The sequence below is a fragment of the Stomoxys calcitrans genome, chromosome 4 (assembly GCF_963082655.1).
Source record: "Stomoxys calcitrans chromosome 4, idStoCalc2.1, whole genome shotgun sequence".
Taxonomy (NCBI): domain Eukaryota; kingdom Metazoa; phylum Arthropoda; class Insecta; order Diptera; family Muscidae; genus Stomoxys; species Stomoxys calcitrans.
The window spans coordinates 174,202,100-174,216,157 of NC_081555.1; the positions used below are offsets into that span (position 1 = coordinate 174,202,100).

Sequence of the window (14,058 nt, forward strand, 5' to 3'; positions counted from 1 at the left end):
ATTGGTATAGGTTTCTAATATCAGCACTCTCAAAGAACAAACATTAGAAATGTGTCGTCGTCATCACCATTGACATCACTGTGGCCGCCGCCATTCTCTGTCATTAGATTGAAATTTATTTGGAAATGCCTGTTTGTGCGGTGGGGTCTAGCTCAAAACATATCGAAATCACACAACGAACCAAAATAAACAATTTTATTTATAAAATGTATCAATAAATGACCAGTGATATTTTTAAAAGTCTTTTCTCCTTTTCTGTTGGCCGATATTTCGAAAACGAATAAAATTACGAAAATTCGCCTTTCGACCAAATGTACAAGAGGGTCAACTGAAATGCAAAATAGCTTAACAATACATTTAATCAAATGGCTGACTGGACTTCAAGCATCAAACCGCTGCACCGGTGAATAGAAACAACGATGAATTGTAGAGTAGTGTAGAGTAGTGTAGAGTAGAGTAGAGTAGAGTAGAGTAGAGTAGAGTAGAGTAGAGTAGAAGTAGAAGTAGAAGTAGAAGTAGAAGTAGAAGTAGAAGTAGAAGTAGAAGTAGAAGTAGAAGTAGAAGTAGAAGTAGAAGTAGAAGTAGAAGTAGAAGTAGAAGTAGAAGTAGAAGTAGAAGTAGAAGTAGAAGTAGAAGTAGAAGTAGAAGTAGAAGTAGAAGTAGAAGTAGAAGTAGAAGTAGAAGTAGAAGTAGAAGTAGAAGTAGAAGTAGAAGTAGAAGTAGAAGTAGAAGTAGAAGTAGAAATAAAAGTAGAAGTAGAAGTAGAAGTAGAAGTAGAAGTAGAAGTAGAAGTAGAAGTAGAAGTAGAAGTAGAAGTAGAAGTAAAAGTAGAAGTAGAAGTAGAAGTAGAAGTAGAAGTAGAAGTAGAAGTAGAAGCAGAAGTAGAAGTAGAAGTAGAAGTAGAAGTAGAAGTAGAAGTAGAAGTAGAAGTAGAAGTAGAAGTAGAAGTAGAAGTAGAAGTAGAAGTAGAAGTAGAAGTAGAAGTAGAAGTAGAAGTAGAAGTAGAAGTAGAAGTTTTTTTTTTTTTTTTTTTTTTTTTTTTTTTTTTTTATTTTTATTTTTATCATTTTCTTATTTTCTTACATTTTGGTTTTAAAAAATTAAGTTCCCACGAAACCATTCGGTTTGTCTGCAGGATGAGATCTTAGCCAAGCTGTAATATTTATAACAAAAAAATAATAAATTTCAAGATTTTACTAATTACATTTTTCTCAAAAATTGTACTAATAACAATACTTTTTAACATTTTAATTCATTAATTTTTAGTATGATAGTAGGTATTTCTTGACCATATTCATTCTTATTGCATTATTGTTCGTATTTAATATGTCTAATGGTAATTTATTTAGCAGAGTTGGTAGAGTTGTGATGAGTGAGAGTTTGCCGTAGTCGTTGTTGTGTCTTGGTATATGATATTTTCCATTGAGCCTACTTCGGGTGTTTCTTGTGTGTTGTATGTGTTTTAAAAAATCAGAGTTGTAGAATTCACGACATATAGTCGCGTTGTATATGCCTTCAATGTTAAGGATGCCAAGTAATTTAAAGAGATTATGATCCATTGGCGCGTTTTGGTTGATTTGTATGGTTTTGTTGTTTTTATACAGGAATTTTACAAGTCGGTTTTGGTACTTTTGAAGCAGCCTACATTGCTTTGACTTGCCCCAAGCCGTAATTCCATGTCGTAATTGTGATTCGACTAGAGAGAAATAGGCTTGCTTTAAGACATAGTATGGTGAGCAGTTGCTTAGATGGTATAGAGCAAACATGGACCTTCGTAGTTTTTTGGTAAGTTGTTCGATTTGTACTTTCCATTTGAAATTATGGTCTAGGTGCACTCCCAAATATTTATATGTAGGAACTAGTTCAATCTTTGTTGTACAATAATCGTCACTGCCGCTCAGTTGTGTTTGATGTAGACAGTTAAAATCGTGAAAGATTATCTCAATATCTGCATGCGGAATGTGTCGAGGTCTAATGTGCATTATTTTTGTTTTGCTGGAGTTTATTATAAGGCCATTGTCGTGGCACCATTTACATACTGCATTAAACTCAGATTGCATAACTTTTTCTGCCTCTTTTACGTCTTTGTGTGCAACGACTATTGCAGTGTCGTCCGCATATGAGAACATTTCGCTATTATTCAGTAATTTCACCATTTCGTTTGTATAGATAATATAGAGTATTGGACCCAATTTCGAACCCTGCGGTACTCCGTAGCTTGTTGTTATGTGACTGCTCATCGTATTATCTATTTTTACCCGATACTTTCTGCAGTTCAGATAACTTTTGAACCAGTTTAGGCAATTGCCTCTTACTCCAGATTTTTCTAATGTGTTCAATAGCTGGGTATGTGACAGGGTGTCGAATGCTTTGCTAAAATCTATAAATAAAACAAGGCAATGGTTTTTATTATCAAGATTTCTATTAATGCAGTTAGAGAAATATCCGAGAAGCTGATTTATATTCTTTTCCTTTTGGAATCCATACTGGTTATCGCTTAATACTTTATATCTCTTCAGGAAGCTAGTTAGTCGTCTCACCATGATTTCTTCTAATACCTTTTCTATAACAGATAGAATAGAAATAGGTCTATAGTTGTTAAAGTCAGCTTTACTACCGTTCTTGTATATTGGCCGTACTATTGAAGTTTTTAAGAGATCGGGAACAATTGAGTTATTAAGGCTTCTGTTTATGAATTCGGTAATAATTGGTGTGAGATATCCCGCACCTGCTTTTAAATCCACAGCCCTCACGCTATCAATCCCTGCACTTTTCCTTTCGTTTAGTGTTTTCAATATATTATAAACCTCTTCTTCGCTGGCTTCTTCAACGAATATGGTATTACTTAAGCTGGTACTTAGACTTGGGCTGGTTTTTATAGGGCAAATGTGAATTATTTTATTCACATTTTTTTCAAGTGTAGTGGCAAATTCTTCTGTTAGTTCTTTAGTATTTTCGGTTGAAAAATTTTTCTTAATAGTTTCATCTATATTTTGAATTTTTTTACCTGTTATTTTATTTATAATTTGCCATGTTCCGCGTATGTTGTTTTTATTTTGCAAAAATTGATTGTAATTGTATTGATTTTTTGAATAGATTATCATTTTATTTAGTTTATTATTGAAGGTTTTATATATATTTTCATTACTTTTGTTGTTTTTGTTCTTCAACCATTTTTTGTGTAATTTATCCCGTATTTCGCAACATTTAAGTATTTCGTTGTTTAACCACGGATGCGGATTTCGTTTTTTAATTTGGTTTTTTACAGTGTATTCGCACTTTTTATATATTTCTTCGAATTTCGTATAAATTTTGTTAAATAAGTCATTGGCGTTGTTTGTTTGGTCTATTATCATTTTCCAGTCTGTATCTTTAACCAATTGGTTAACTTTTCTATTATTAAGTTTAACTTTTGTATTACCCTGTGCATTGTCTCCTTTGCTTATTTTAATTTTTTCGTTTATATGATCCAAGCATCCCATTATTGCATAGTGATCGGCTATTGCTGTGTTTATTATGGCTGCATATGCCCTTTCTCTTTTTCTATTACATCTTATAAAGAGATGATCTATACATGTATTGGTTCTTTTATTTGTGTCTTCTCTTGTTGTCTCTTTGATCATACATTGCAGACCGTGCGAAGAGAGCAATCCAAGGTAGTTAATTGTCGTAGTGTTGTTTTTTTTAATATCGATGTTAATATCTCCCAAAACTATCAGCTCGTGTTTTTTGTTTACATTGTTAATGTGTTCATCCAATTCTCTTAGGAACTGTTTGATGCTAAGCTTTGGTGGTCGATAGATTGGTATGATGGTAATGTTTTTGTTTTGTGCAACAGTGATGTCTATTCTCAAAGACTCTGCTGTGTTCATATGAATTTGTACTTGTTGGTATTCTGTGTTCTCATTAATATAAACAGCAATCCCTCCTCCTCCTCTTCCCTCTCTATTTAAAAATATAGAGTCGAAGCCTTCGATTTCATAAAGAGTGTTCTCATCTCTTGTTATATTTATTTCTGTTAATATTATTAGTCGTGTTTTACTAAGAATATTTTTCGTTTGGGCCAATAAAGTGTTAAAGTTTTTTCGCAATGATCTTATATTTATATGAAGTATTGAAAAAGGATAATTCATAATTTCATTTTTAATTTCGCTGAAATTGCTTATAATTTCGCGTGTGTAATTCATTTTAATTTAAAAAAATAAGTTTTTCGACGCCAAAAGCAATGTTTTATGTACTTTATTTTTTATGTATGTATGTTTTAAAAAAAACGTTTAGAGCTCTAGCTCGCCAAGGGGAAAACAAAAACTGTTTTTTTTTTTTTTTTTTTTATTATTTTTTTTTTTTTAATTTCGATTTGTGTGTTTAATTGAATTTTTATTTATTTCAGTTGGTAATCGATTCCAAGTCTGATGCATTATATAAAATTATAAGAGATGAGCTTTCGTTTTTCCTCGCATAAATAACACCATTTCGCACCCATACAAACTTCCAACCATTTTCTTTTGCCTTCATCTTTGCAGCCCACAAAAGGCGCCTATTGTGCATAGTCAGCTCATCATTAATATAAACATAACCACCGCTCTCATTTTCTGGTTCGCCTTTCGCCACATTTGCCTTTACGCGATGGCTCTTAAGCTTTCCCATTAACTCTTTTTTCTTATTGAGAGTTGAAAATTCCACAATTATTTTCTTCTTTCTTTTTATTTTATAGGTATGGCTAATATGATCTCTACTCACATCTACACCAAGGGAATCAGTAATTCTCTTAACTAATACTTCGGCTTCGATATCCATGTCTTCCACATTATTTATCTCTATATTTTTATCTATCGCTTGTTGCTCTAATCTCTGTATGCGCTTGTTGAGTTCATCTATTTGCTCAGACTTTTCTTTATCCTTCTTCTGCAATTCGACCACTTGTGCTGCTATGGTCGCTACATTTTTATTCATCTCCACTAATGCTGAATCCATATGTGACTTCAGATCAATGCTTAGCGATGAGATGCTTGCTGCAATTAGCTGTAAGCTGCTCTTTAAGTCGACCATTCCAGTTTTAAGTTCTGCTATGTCGTCTCTTGTATTCGTTGTTTCGTTGCTGCTGCTGTTGTTGTTGTTAATGTTGAGTGCTGTTGCTGCTTCTTTAAAACGTTTGGTGTTATTGGTGTTAATCTCGTCATCTTCTCTTTGCTGTTTGTTTTGTTGTTCCTCAGGAATGGTTTTTGGCGATTCAATGCTTTGGCTGGAGTTGTTGGTGCCGCCAAATACGAATGTCTTGTACGCGTTGTTGGGGGATTTCCTCGGTTTGCATATGTGGCACTTCCAATCGTTCTTTTTACTTGTACTCATGCTTGCATGTGAACTTTCGGAAAGTGAACAACAAGGGCTATGGTGAAAATTGCGATTACACTGATAACAACGCACGTATTGGATTGATGTTATTGGTAAAAGGCATTGAGAGCACTTGTTAACCGGCACTTGCAAATGAGACATTGTTTCTCGTTTGGGAAAGAGAATAATTTAAGAGATATTTATAAGTGTTTGAAACGTCTCCGATAGAAAAAAAAGTTTTGCTGTTGTGCGCTGTCTACTATCACACGACCGTTCGCTTTGAAAGCTGCAGCTCGACTTGAAGTAGAAGTAGAAGTAGAAGTAGAAGTAGAAGTAGAAGTAGAAGTAGAAGTAGAAGTAGAAGTAGAAGTAGAAGTAGAAGTAGAAGTAGAAGTAGAAGTAGAAGTAGAAGTAGAAGTAGAAGTAGAAGTAGAAGTAGAAGTAGAAGTAGAAGTAGAAGTAGAAGTAGAAGTAGAAGTAGAAGTAGAAGTAGAAGTAGAAGTAGAAGTAGAAGTAGAAGTAGAAGTAGAAGTAGAAGTAGAAGTAGAAGTAGAAGTAGAAGTAGAAGTAGAAGTAGAAGTAGAAGTAGAAGTAGAAGTAGGAGTAGGAGTAGGAGTAGGAGTAGGAGTAGGAGTAGGAGTAGGAGTAGGAGTAGGAGTAGGAGTAGGAGTATGAGTATGAGTAGGAGTAGGAGTAGGAGTAGGAGTAGGAGTAGGAGTAGGAGTAGGAGTAGGAGTAGGCAGCTCTTTAGAGCTGTAGCAGTCATAGCCAACGGTCGTGTTGTAAAGCTAAGCGCACAGATTTTTTTCAATTTTTTGTATTTTTTCGACTACATAAGAAACGTTTTTATTTCTCTTAAGAACACTCTTAAAAGTAATTACTTCATTGTATTTTGCGGAAAGCAAGTGTTTCAAAATGCCTCAACTCCAAGTGCCGTGTAATCATTGTGCTCAATGCTCTCTGCCGATATCAACAATCCAATATGTTCGGTGTTATCATTGCAATCGCAATTTTCACTTCAGCCCTTGTTGTTCTTTATCAGAGAATTCTCACGCCAGTATGAGCCAAACAAAAAAAAATGATTGGAAATGCCATGTCTGTAAACCAAGGAAATCCCCCAACAACACTTACAAAACCTTTGTCTTTGGGGAGAGCAACACAAACCAAAACAACGAATCTCCAAACAGAAATCTAGCAGAATGTCAAGCCAACAATGAGAAACAACAAAAGCAGCAACGAGTTGATGATGAGACTGTCAACAACAACACCAAACGTTTTAAAGAAACTGAGACAACATCTACATATCAACAAAACGACATATCCGAACTCAAAACGGGCATGGTCGACTTAAAAAGCAGCTTGCAGCAGATCGTAACGAGCATGGCATCGCTAAGTGCTGATCTGAAGTCGCATATGGACTCTGCATTAGCCGAGATGAACCGAAACGTAGCGACTATTGCAGCACAAGTGTCTGAACTGCAAAAGAAAGACCAAGAGAAAACGGTACAAATTGGTGAACTTACAAAACGATTACAACAACTTGAACAAAAAGCATTAGAAAAAAATATTGAAATTAACAATGTAGAGAACATGGAAACAGAGCCTGAAGTTATTGTTAAGAGAATAACTGATGCTCTCGGCGTGGATATGAGTGCAGAACACATTAGTAAAATGTATAAAATAAAGCGCAAGAAAAAAGTTGTTGTGGAATTTGCATCTCTGAACAAGAAAAAAGAGTTTATGGGTAAACTAAAGGGTCATCGCATACAAGCAAGCGTGTTGAGAGAAGAAGAAAACAGCGACTGTGGAGGATACATATACATAAATGATGAACTTACACCGCACAATAGACAAATTTTATGGGCCGCAAAAACAAAGGCCAAAGAAAATGGATGGAAATTTGTTTGGGTGCGAAATGGGCGCATTTATGCTCGCAGAAATGAAAATTCTTCCTTTATAATAATTAATAATGCATCAGAGTTGGAACTAATAACCGAATCAAGTTAAATAAATGTGTATTAAAAAAATAGCTTTTACCAGGTGTAATAAAAACAATTTTTAAAAACTGTGAAAAGTTCTTGTACAGCGATATTATAAAAGAGACAAAACGATAAGTAAGCCAAGAATTTTTATTTGCGGCAAATATAATTATAATAATAAAAAAGAAAATAGTTAAAAAACATAACAATAAATCGAAAAATAACACAAAAAAAAAAAAAAAAAAAAAAAAAAAAAAAAAAAAAAAAAACAATAAATAAGTAGAAAAAAAAAAACTATCGAGAAGTTGAATAAAACCTACATCATGAACTACGAATACGAAACTCTAAATAATTTTAATGAAATAAAAAGTGAATTAATGAATTATCCTATTAGTATTCTTCACGTAAACATACGTTCGCTACGAAAACATTTTTGTACATTTCTAGCTTACATAAAAGAAATAGTTAATAAAACGCATCTAATAATTTTATCAGAAATAAATATAAAGAGAGATGAGAATGCCTTTTATGAAATTGATGGTTTTAATTCCTCTTTCCTGAACAGAGAAGGAAGAGGTGGCGGCATTGCCATATATATAAAGGAGAGTCTTCAATATCATGAAATCAACATACATATGAAATTTGCAGAAGCATTGAGAATAGACATTAATAATATAACTAATCCAAGTATTTCTTTATTTGCCATCTATCGTCCACCACATTTAAACACAAAACATTTTTTAAAAGAGTTAGATGAAAATCTAACCAATGTAAATAAAAAGCATGAAATTATATTAATTGGAGACCTAAATATTGATATAATAAAGAGAAATTCTAACACAACAAAATATCTTGGAATCCTCTCTTCCCATGGACTTAAATGTATGGTTGCAGAGCCAACAAGAGAAGACCAAATTACCAATACAAAAACGTGCATAGACCATCTATTCATGAGATGCAACGGAAAGAGAAAGAGAGCATATGCTGCAGTAATCAAAGCAACAATAGCTGACCACTATGCAATATTTGGATGTATGGATCATTTAAGAGATAGAAACAGAGCAAACAATGAGTATAAACAGGGGGAAACAAAAGCTAACATCAACACTTCTAAAGTGAATCAACTAATAAAAAACACAAATTGGATTTCTATATTAAATGGATCGAATAGTACCGATGATCTATTTAATAAAATCTGTGCCCAGTTCAATACTATTTATGATCTTTCCAAATACACCACTAAAAAACAAATAAATAAACGCAATCCGTATCCGTGGCTTAACGAGGAGATAGTAAAGTGGTGCGAAATTAGAGATAAATTACATAAAAAATGGCAAAAGAATAAAAATAATAAAACCAACGAAAAAATTTACAAGACATTCAATAATAAATTAAACAAAAGGATTATTTACGCCAAAAATAGGCACAATTACAATGAATTTTTAGAAAACAGAAATAACATTCGTGAAACATGGAAATTGATAAATAGAATCACAGGTAAACGTGTTGACAACATTGATGCAAGCATTAAAAGAAATTTTCCGATGAGGAATGCACAAAACTTGGCAAATAATTTTGCCAACTCTCTCGAAAATAATGTCCAGAAAATATTACACACGTGCAACATCAAAACCTATCAATATAATAGTAATTGTCTACAAAATACATTGTACATGGAGGACACTAATGAGGAGGAAATATTTAACATACTAAATTCCTTGAATGTAAGAAAAACCGCTGGAATTGACGGCATCAGATCTATAGACATTAAATCTAACGCTAGCTATCTAACAACTGTTATAACTGCTTTTGTAAACATGAGTTTAAGAGAATCGTCAGTACCTGCTCTTTTAAAAACCGCAATCGTACGGCCTATATTTAAAAGTGGAAGCAAATCCGATATAAGTAATTATAGACCAATATCGATTTTACCAGTCTTGGAGAAAGTCTTGGAAGAAATTGTAGTCAGAAGACTTAACAATTTCCTGATAAAATATCAAATAATAAACAAATTCCAGTTCGGGTTTCAAAAAGGGAAAAATATTAATCAGCTTCTTGGATATTTCTCAAACCACATAAACAAGCATCTTAATAAAAGCCATCACTGCCTAGCACTATTCATTGACTTCAGCAAGGCTTTTGACACGCTGTCGCATGTGCAGCTATTAAATACTTTAGAAAAATGTGGAATAAGAGGGAATTGTCTAAATTGGTTTAGGGATTATCTCAACTGTAGGCAATATACAGTTAAAATTGATAATGAATTGAGTTACCAAAAGCCAGTCAATTTCGGAGTACCTCAAGGATCTAAATTAGGCCCGATATTGTACATAATCTATGCAAATGAGATGATTGAACTGCTAAAAAACAGCACTGCTTTTTCTTATGCAGATGACACTGCAATTCTTGTGGAACATAAAAACCTAAAAGAAGCTGAAATAGTAATGCAGAATGAACTGAACATTCTTTGCAAATGGTGTCACGACAATGGCCTTATAATCAACGCAAACAAAACCAAAATTATGCATATCAGACCTAGACACGTACCAAAAACTGATGTAAAAATAACTTTCCATAATTTCGATTGCCTTCACCGATCTTGCACTTTCGGAGATATTGGGACTATAGTTGATAATTGTGAAACAACCATAGAACTCGTCGATACTTACAAATATCTAGGCGTACATTTAGATCACAACTTTAAATGGAAAGTGCATATTGAACACCTATCAAAACAGCTACGTAAATGTATGTTCGCTTTATACCACCTTAGCAATTGCGCGCCATACTTTGTGCTTAGACAGGCATATTTCTCATTGGTGGAATCTCAACTGAGGCATGGCGTAACTGCGTGGGGAAAGTCAAAAAACTGCAGAATACTACAAACATACCAAAACAGGCTTGTTAAGCTTTTATACAAAAATAGAAGTAAAACAACAACGGACAACAACTCAACACCCACACAAAGCAAAGAACTTTATAACATCCTAGAAATACTTAACATCGACGGAATCTACAATTCAACTATAGCTCGTGAATTCTTCAACAATTCATCCATATTGAAACGCATAAGCCACAGTAGAAACACTCGTAGCAAGTCCGCAGGAAAGTACGAAATACCCAAGTATTCGAACGATTATGGCAAATTATCTTTAGAGGTCACCTTGCCATACTTTTTAAATAAATTACCACAAAATATTGTAAATAGTAACAATAAATTTGAAAGAAATAAATTGATAAAAAAGTTCCTTATAGTAAACTAAGTGCACAATCTAAACCAAAATTGTAAAAATTTAAAAAAAAAAAAAAAAAAAAAAAAAAAAAAAAAAAAAATTAATATTCTTGTTTTTCCATTTTGATATTTGTTATATTAACATTGTCTTTTTTAATATTTTTTTATATATAATACTACTAATGTAGACACATATACTACAGCTTGGCTGATATACATCCTACAGACAAGCCGATATGGCTTCGTGGGAATTTATATATATATATCATATAAGTCATTGTAAAACTGAAAGAAATCAATAAATAAATAAAATAAGAAAAAAAAAAAAAAAAAAAAAAAAAAAAAAAAAAAAAAAAAAAAAAAAAAAAAGAGTAGGAGTAGAGTTAGAGTTAGAGTAGAGTTAGAGTAGAGTTAGAGTAGAGTTAGAATAGAGTTAGAGTAAAGTTAGAGTAGAGTTAGAGCAGAGTTAGAGTAGAGTTAGAGTAGAGTTAGAGCAGAGTTATAGCAGAGTTAGAGTAGAGTAGAGTTAGAGTAGAGTAGAGAAGAGTAGACTAGACTAGACTAGACTAGAGTAGAGAAGAGTAGACTAGACTAGACTAGACTAGAGTAGAGAAGAGTAGACTAGACTAGACTAGACTAGAGAAGAGTAGACTAGACTAGACTAGACTAGACTAGACTAGACTAGACTAGACTAGACTAGACTAGACTAGACTAGACTAGACTAGACTAGACTAGACTAGACTAGACTAGACTAGACTAGACTAGACTAGACTAGACTAGACTAGACTAGACTAGACTAGACTAGACTAGACTAGACTAGACTAGACTAGACTAGACTAGACTAGACTAGACTAGACTAGACTAGACTAGACTAGACTAGACTAGACTAGACTAGACTAGACTAGACTAGACTAGACTAGACTAGACTAGACTAGACTAGACTAGACTAGACTAGACTAGACTAGACTAGACTAGACTAGACTAGACTAGACTAGACTAGACTAGACTAGACTAGACTAGACTAGACTAGACTAGACTAGACTAGACTAGACTAGACTAGACTAGACTAGACTAGACTAGACTAGACTAGACTAGACTAGACTAGACTAGACTAGACTAGACTAGACTAGACTAGACTAGACTAGACTAGACTAGACTAGACTAGACTAGACTAGACTAGACTAGACTAGACTAGACTAGACTAGACTAGACTAGACTAGACTAGACTAGACTAGACTAGACTAGACTAGACTAGACTAGACTAGACTAGACTAGACTAGACTAGACTAGACTAGACTAGACTAGACTAGACTAGACTAGACTAGACTAGACTAGACTAGACTAGACTAGACTAGACTAGACTAGACTAGACTAGACTAGACTAGACTAGACTAGACTAGACTAGACTAGACTAGACTAGACTAGACTAGACTAGACTAGACTAGACTAGACTAGACTAGACTAGACTAGACTAGACTAGACTAGACTAGACTAGACTAGACTAGACTAGACTAGACTAGACTAGACTAGACTAGACTAGACTAGACTAGACTAGACTAGACTAGACTAGACTAGACTAGACTAGACTAGACTAGACTAGACTAGACTAGACTAGACTAGACTAGACTAGACTAGACTAGACTAGACTAGACTAGACTAGACTAGACTAGACTAGACTAGACTAGACTAGACTAGACTAGACTAGACTAGACTAGACTAGACTAGACTAGACTAGACTAGACTAGACTAGACTAGACTAGACTAGACTAGACTAGACTAGACTAGACTAGACTAGACTAGACTAGACTAGACTAGACTAGACTAGACTAGACTAAACTAGACTAGACTAGACTAGACTAGCCTAGACTAGACTAGACTAGAGTTGTTTAGAGTATCGATAGTGACAAGTGTCTGGAGGGCCGCCTTACTTTGCAACGGACATGTGAATCCATTCGATAGATATGAAAGGTCTTTGGAAGAAGATTATGATATGATATCCAAATTAGTTACAAAGTAACTGGGAAATTGGTCCACTTTTAAAATTATCCACTCAAAGGTCGTTAGTGATAATGTGGGACTTGGTGCCAAGTGTCTGGAGGGCAGCCCCACTTCGCAACGAGCATGTGGGTCCATCGGAACGATATGGAACTCGAATGAAAGATCTGTGGAATAAAAGTGCGAATATGATATCCAAATTTTAGGACGGGGAATTAGGAAGTTTATATACTCCTCAAAATAACCCAATTCAAATAAAGTCCAATAGGGACAATATGGGACTCAAATGAAAAGTGTATGGGGAACCTTCCACACCTTAATATTATCCAAACCAGAAATCTAAACCGATCAAGACAACACGGGTATCCCAGGTCACTGGCATGTGATTCTATCCCAAAAATAACCTAATAATTCACATAAAGGTCGATAGGGACAATATGGGACTTGGTGCCAAGTGTCTGGAGGGCATCCCCACTTCGCAACGATCATGTGGGTCCATCGGAACGATATGGAACTCGAATGAAAGATCTGTGAAATAAAAGTGCGAATATGATATCCAAATTTTAGGACGGGGAACTAGGAAGTTTATCTACTCCTAAAATAACCCAATTTACATAAAGCTCAATAGGGACAATATGGGACGCAAATGAAAAGTGTATGGGGTACCTTCCACACCTTAGTATTATCCAATCCGGAAATGTAAACCGATCAAGACAATATGGGTATTAAATGCAAGGTTAAGTACTGAAAGGTACGTTGAACGGCTTGGTTCGGATTCTGGCAACAACAACAAAACAAAAAAATTTGCCCATGAACATTCCACGAAGAATTAGGAGCAAACTTCTCACATATCAATGAGTGCAGACCGATTCAAGTTTAAGCTCAATGATAAGGGACCTCCTTTTTATAGCCGAGTCCGAACGGCGTGCCGCAGTGCGACACCTCTTTGGAGAGAAGTTTTACGTGGCATTATACCTCACAAATGTTTCCCCCATTAGGAGGGGAAAACCACCGCAGACAATTTTTTTTTGATATCTCGCCAAGATTCGAACCCAGACGTTCTGCGTCATAGGCGGACATGCCCCCTTTTTATTTTGGGCGGTACTTTTGGGGCGGTTTTGGGCCTGGGGTGGATTTCTTTATAGTTGGTCCCAATGGGCAAACATGTCCAGTCGGACGGGTTTTAGGATGGGCGTCCTATCAAAATTTTTGACCACAAAATTTTGAACAAATTAAAATCAAACAAAGTGCAACAATTTCATTTTTGTATAATTGATAAGAATTACTTCCAGTGGGAAGCCTATGACATTGAACGCGTTCGAATCCTCGCGAGAACATCGTGTTGTCGAAATTTGCGAGGTACAATGCCATGCGTGGTCATTTAAAAAATTTTCACCAAAGAGATGTCGCACTGCGGGACGCCGTTTGGACTTATAATTGAGTTTAAACTTTAATCAGAAGCATTCATGTGTGGGAATTTGCCCCTTCTCGATTCCAGGTGGTAATGTTCTTCCTTAGGGT

General features: G+C 34.7%; 2 protein-coding genes across 2 annotated transcripts; one reads left to right on the forward strand and one right to left on the reverse strand.

Moving 5' to 3' along the window:
• Window positions 1-4,386: 4,386 nt before the first annotated feature.
• On the reverse strand, window positions 4,387-5,493 carry LOC131997085 (uncharacterized). The gene has a single exon (XM_059367377.1). It carries the CDS (start codon window positions 5,491-5,493, stop codon window positions 4,387-4,389), a length of 1,107 nt encoding a protein of 368 aa, XP_059223360.1.
• Window positions 5,494-6,390: 897 nt separating this feature from the next.
• On the forward strand, window positions 6,391-7,338 carry LOC131997086 (uncharacterized). Its single transcript, XM_059367378.1, has one exon. The coding sequence runs from the start codon at window positions 6,391-6,393 to the stop codon at window positions 7,336-7,338; it is 948 nt and encodes a 315-aa protein (XP_059223361.1).
• Window positions 7,339-14,058: the final 6,720 nt, after the last annotated feature.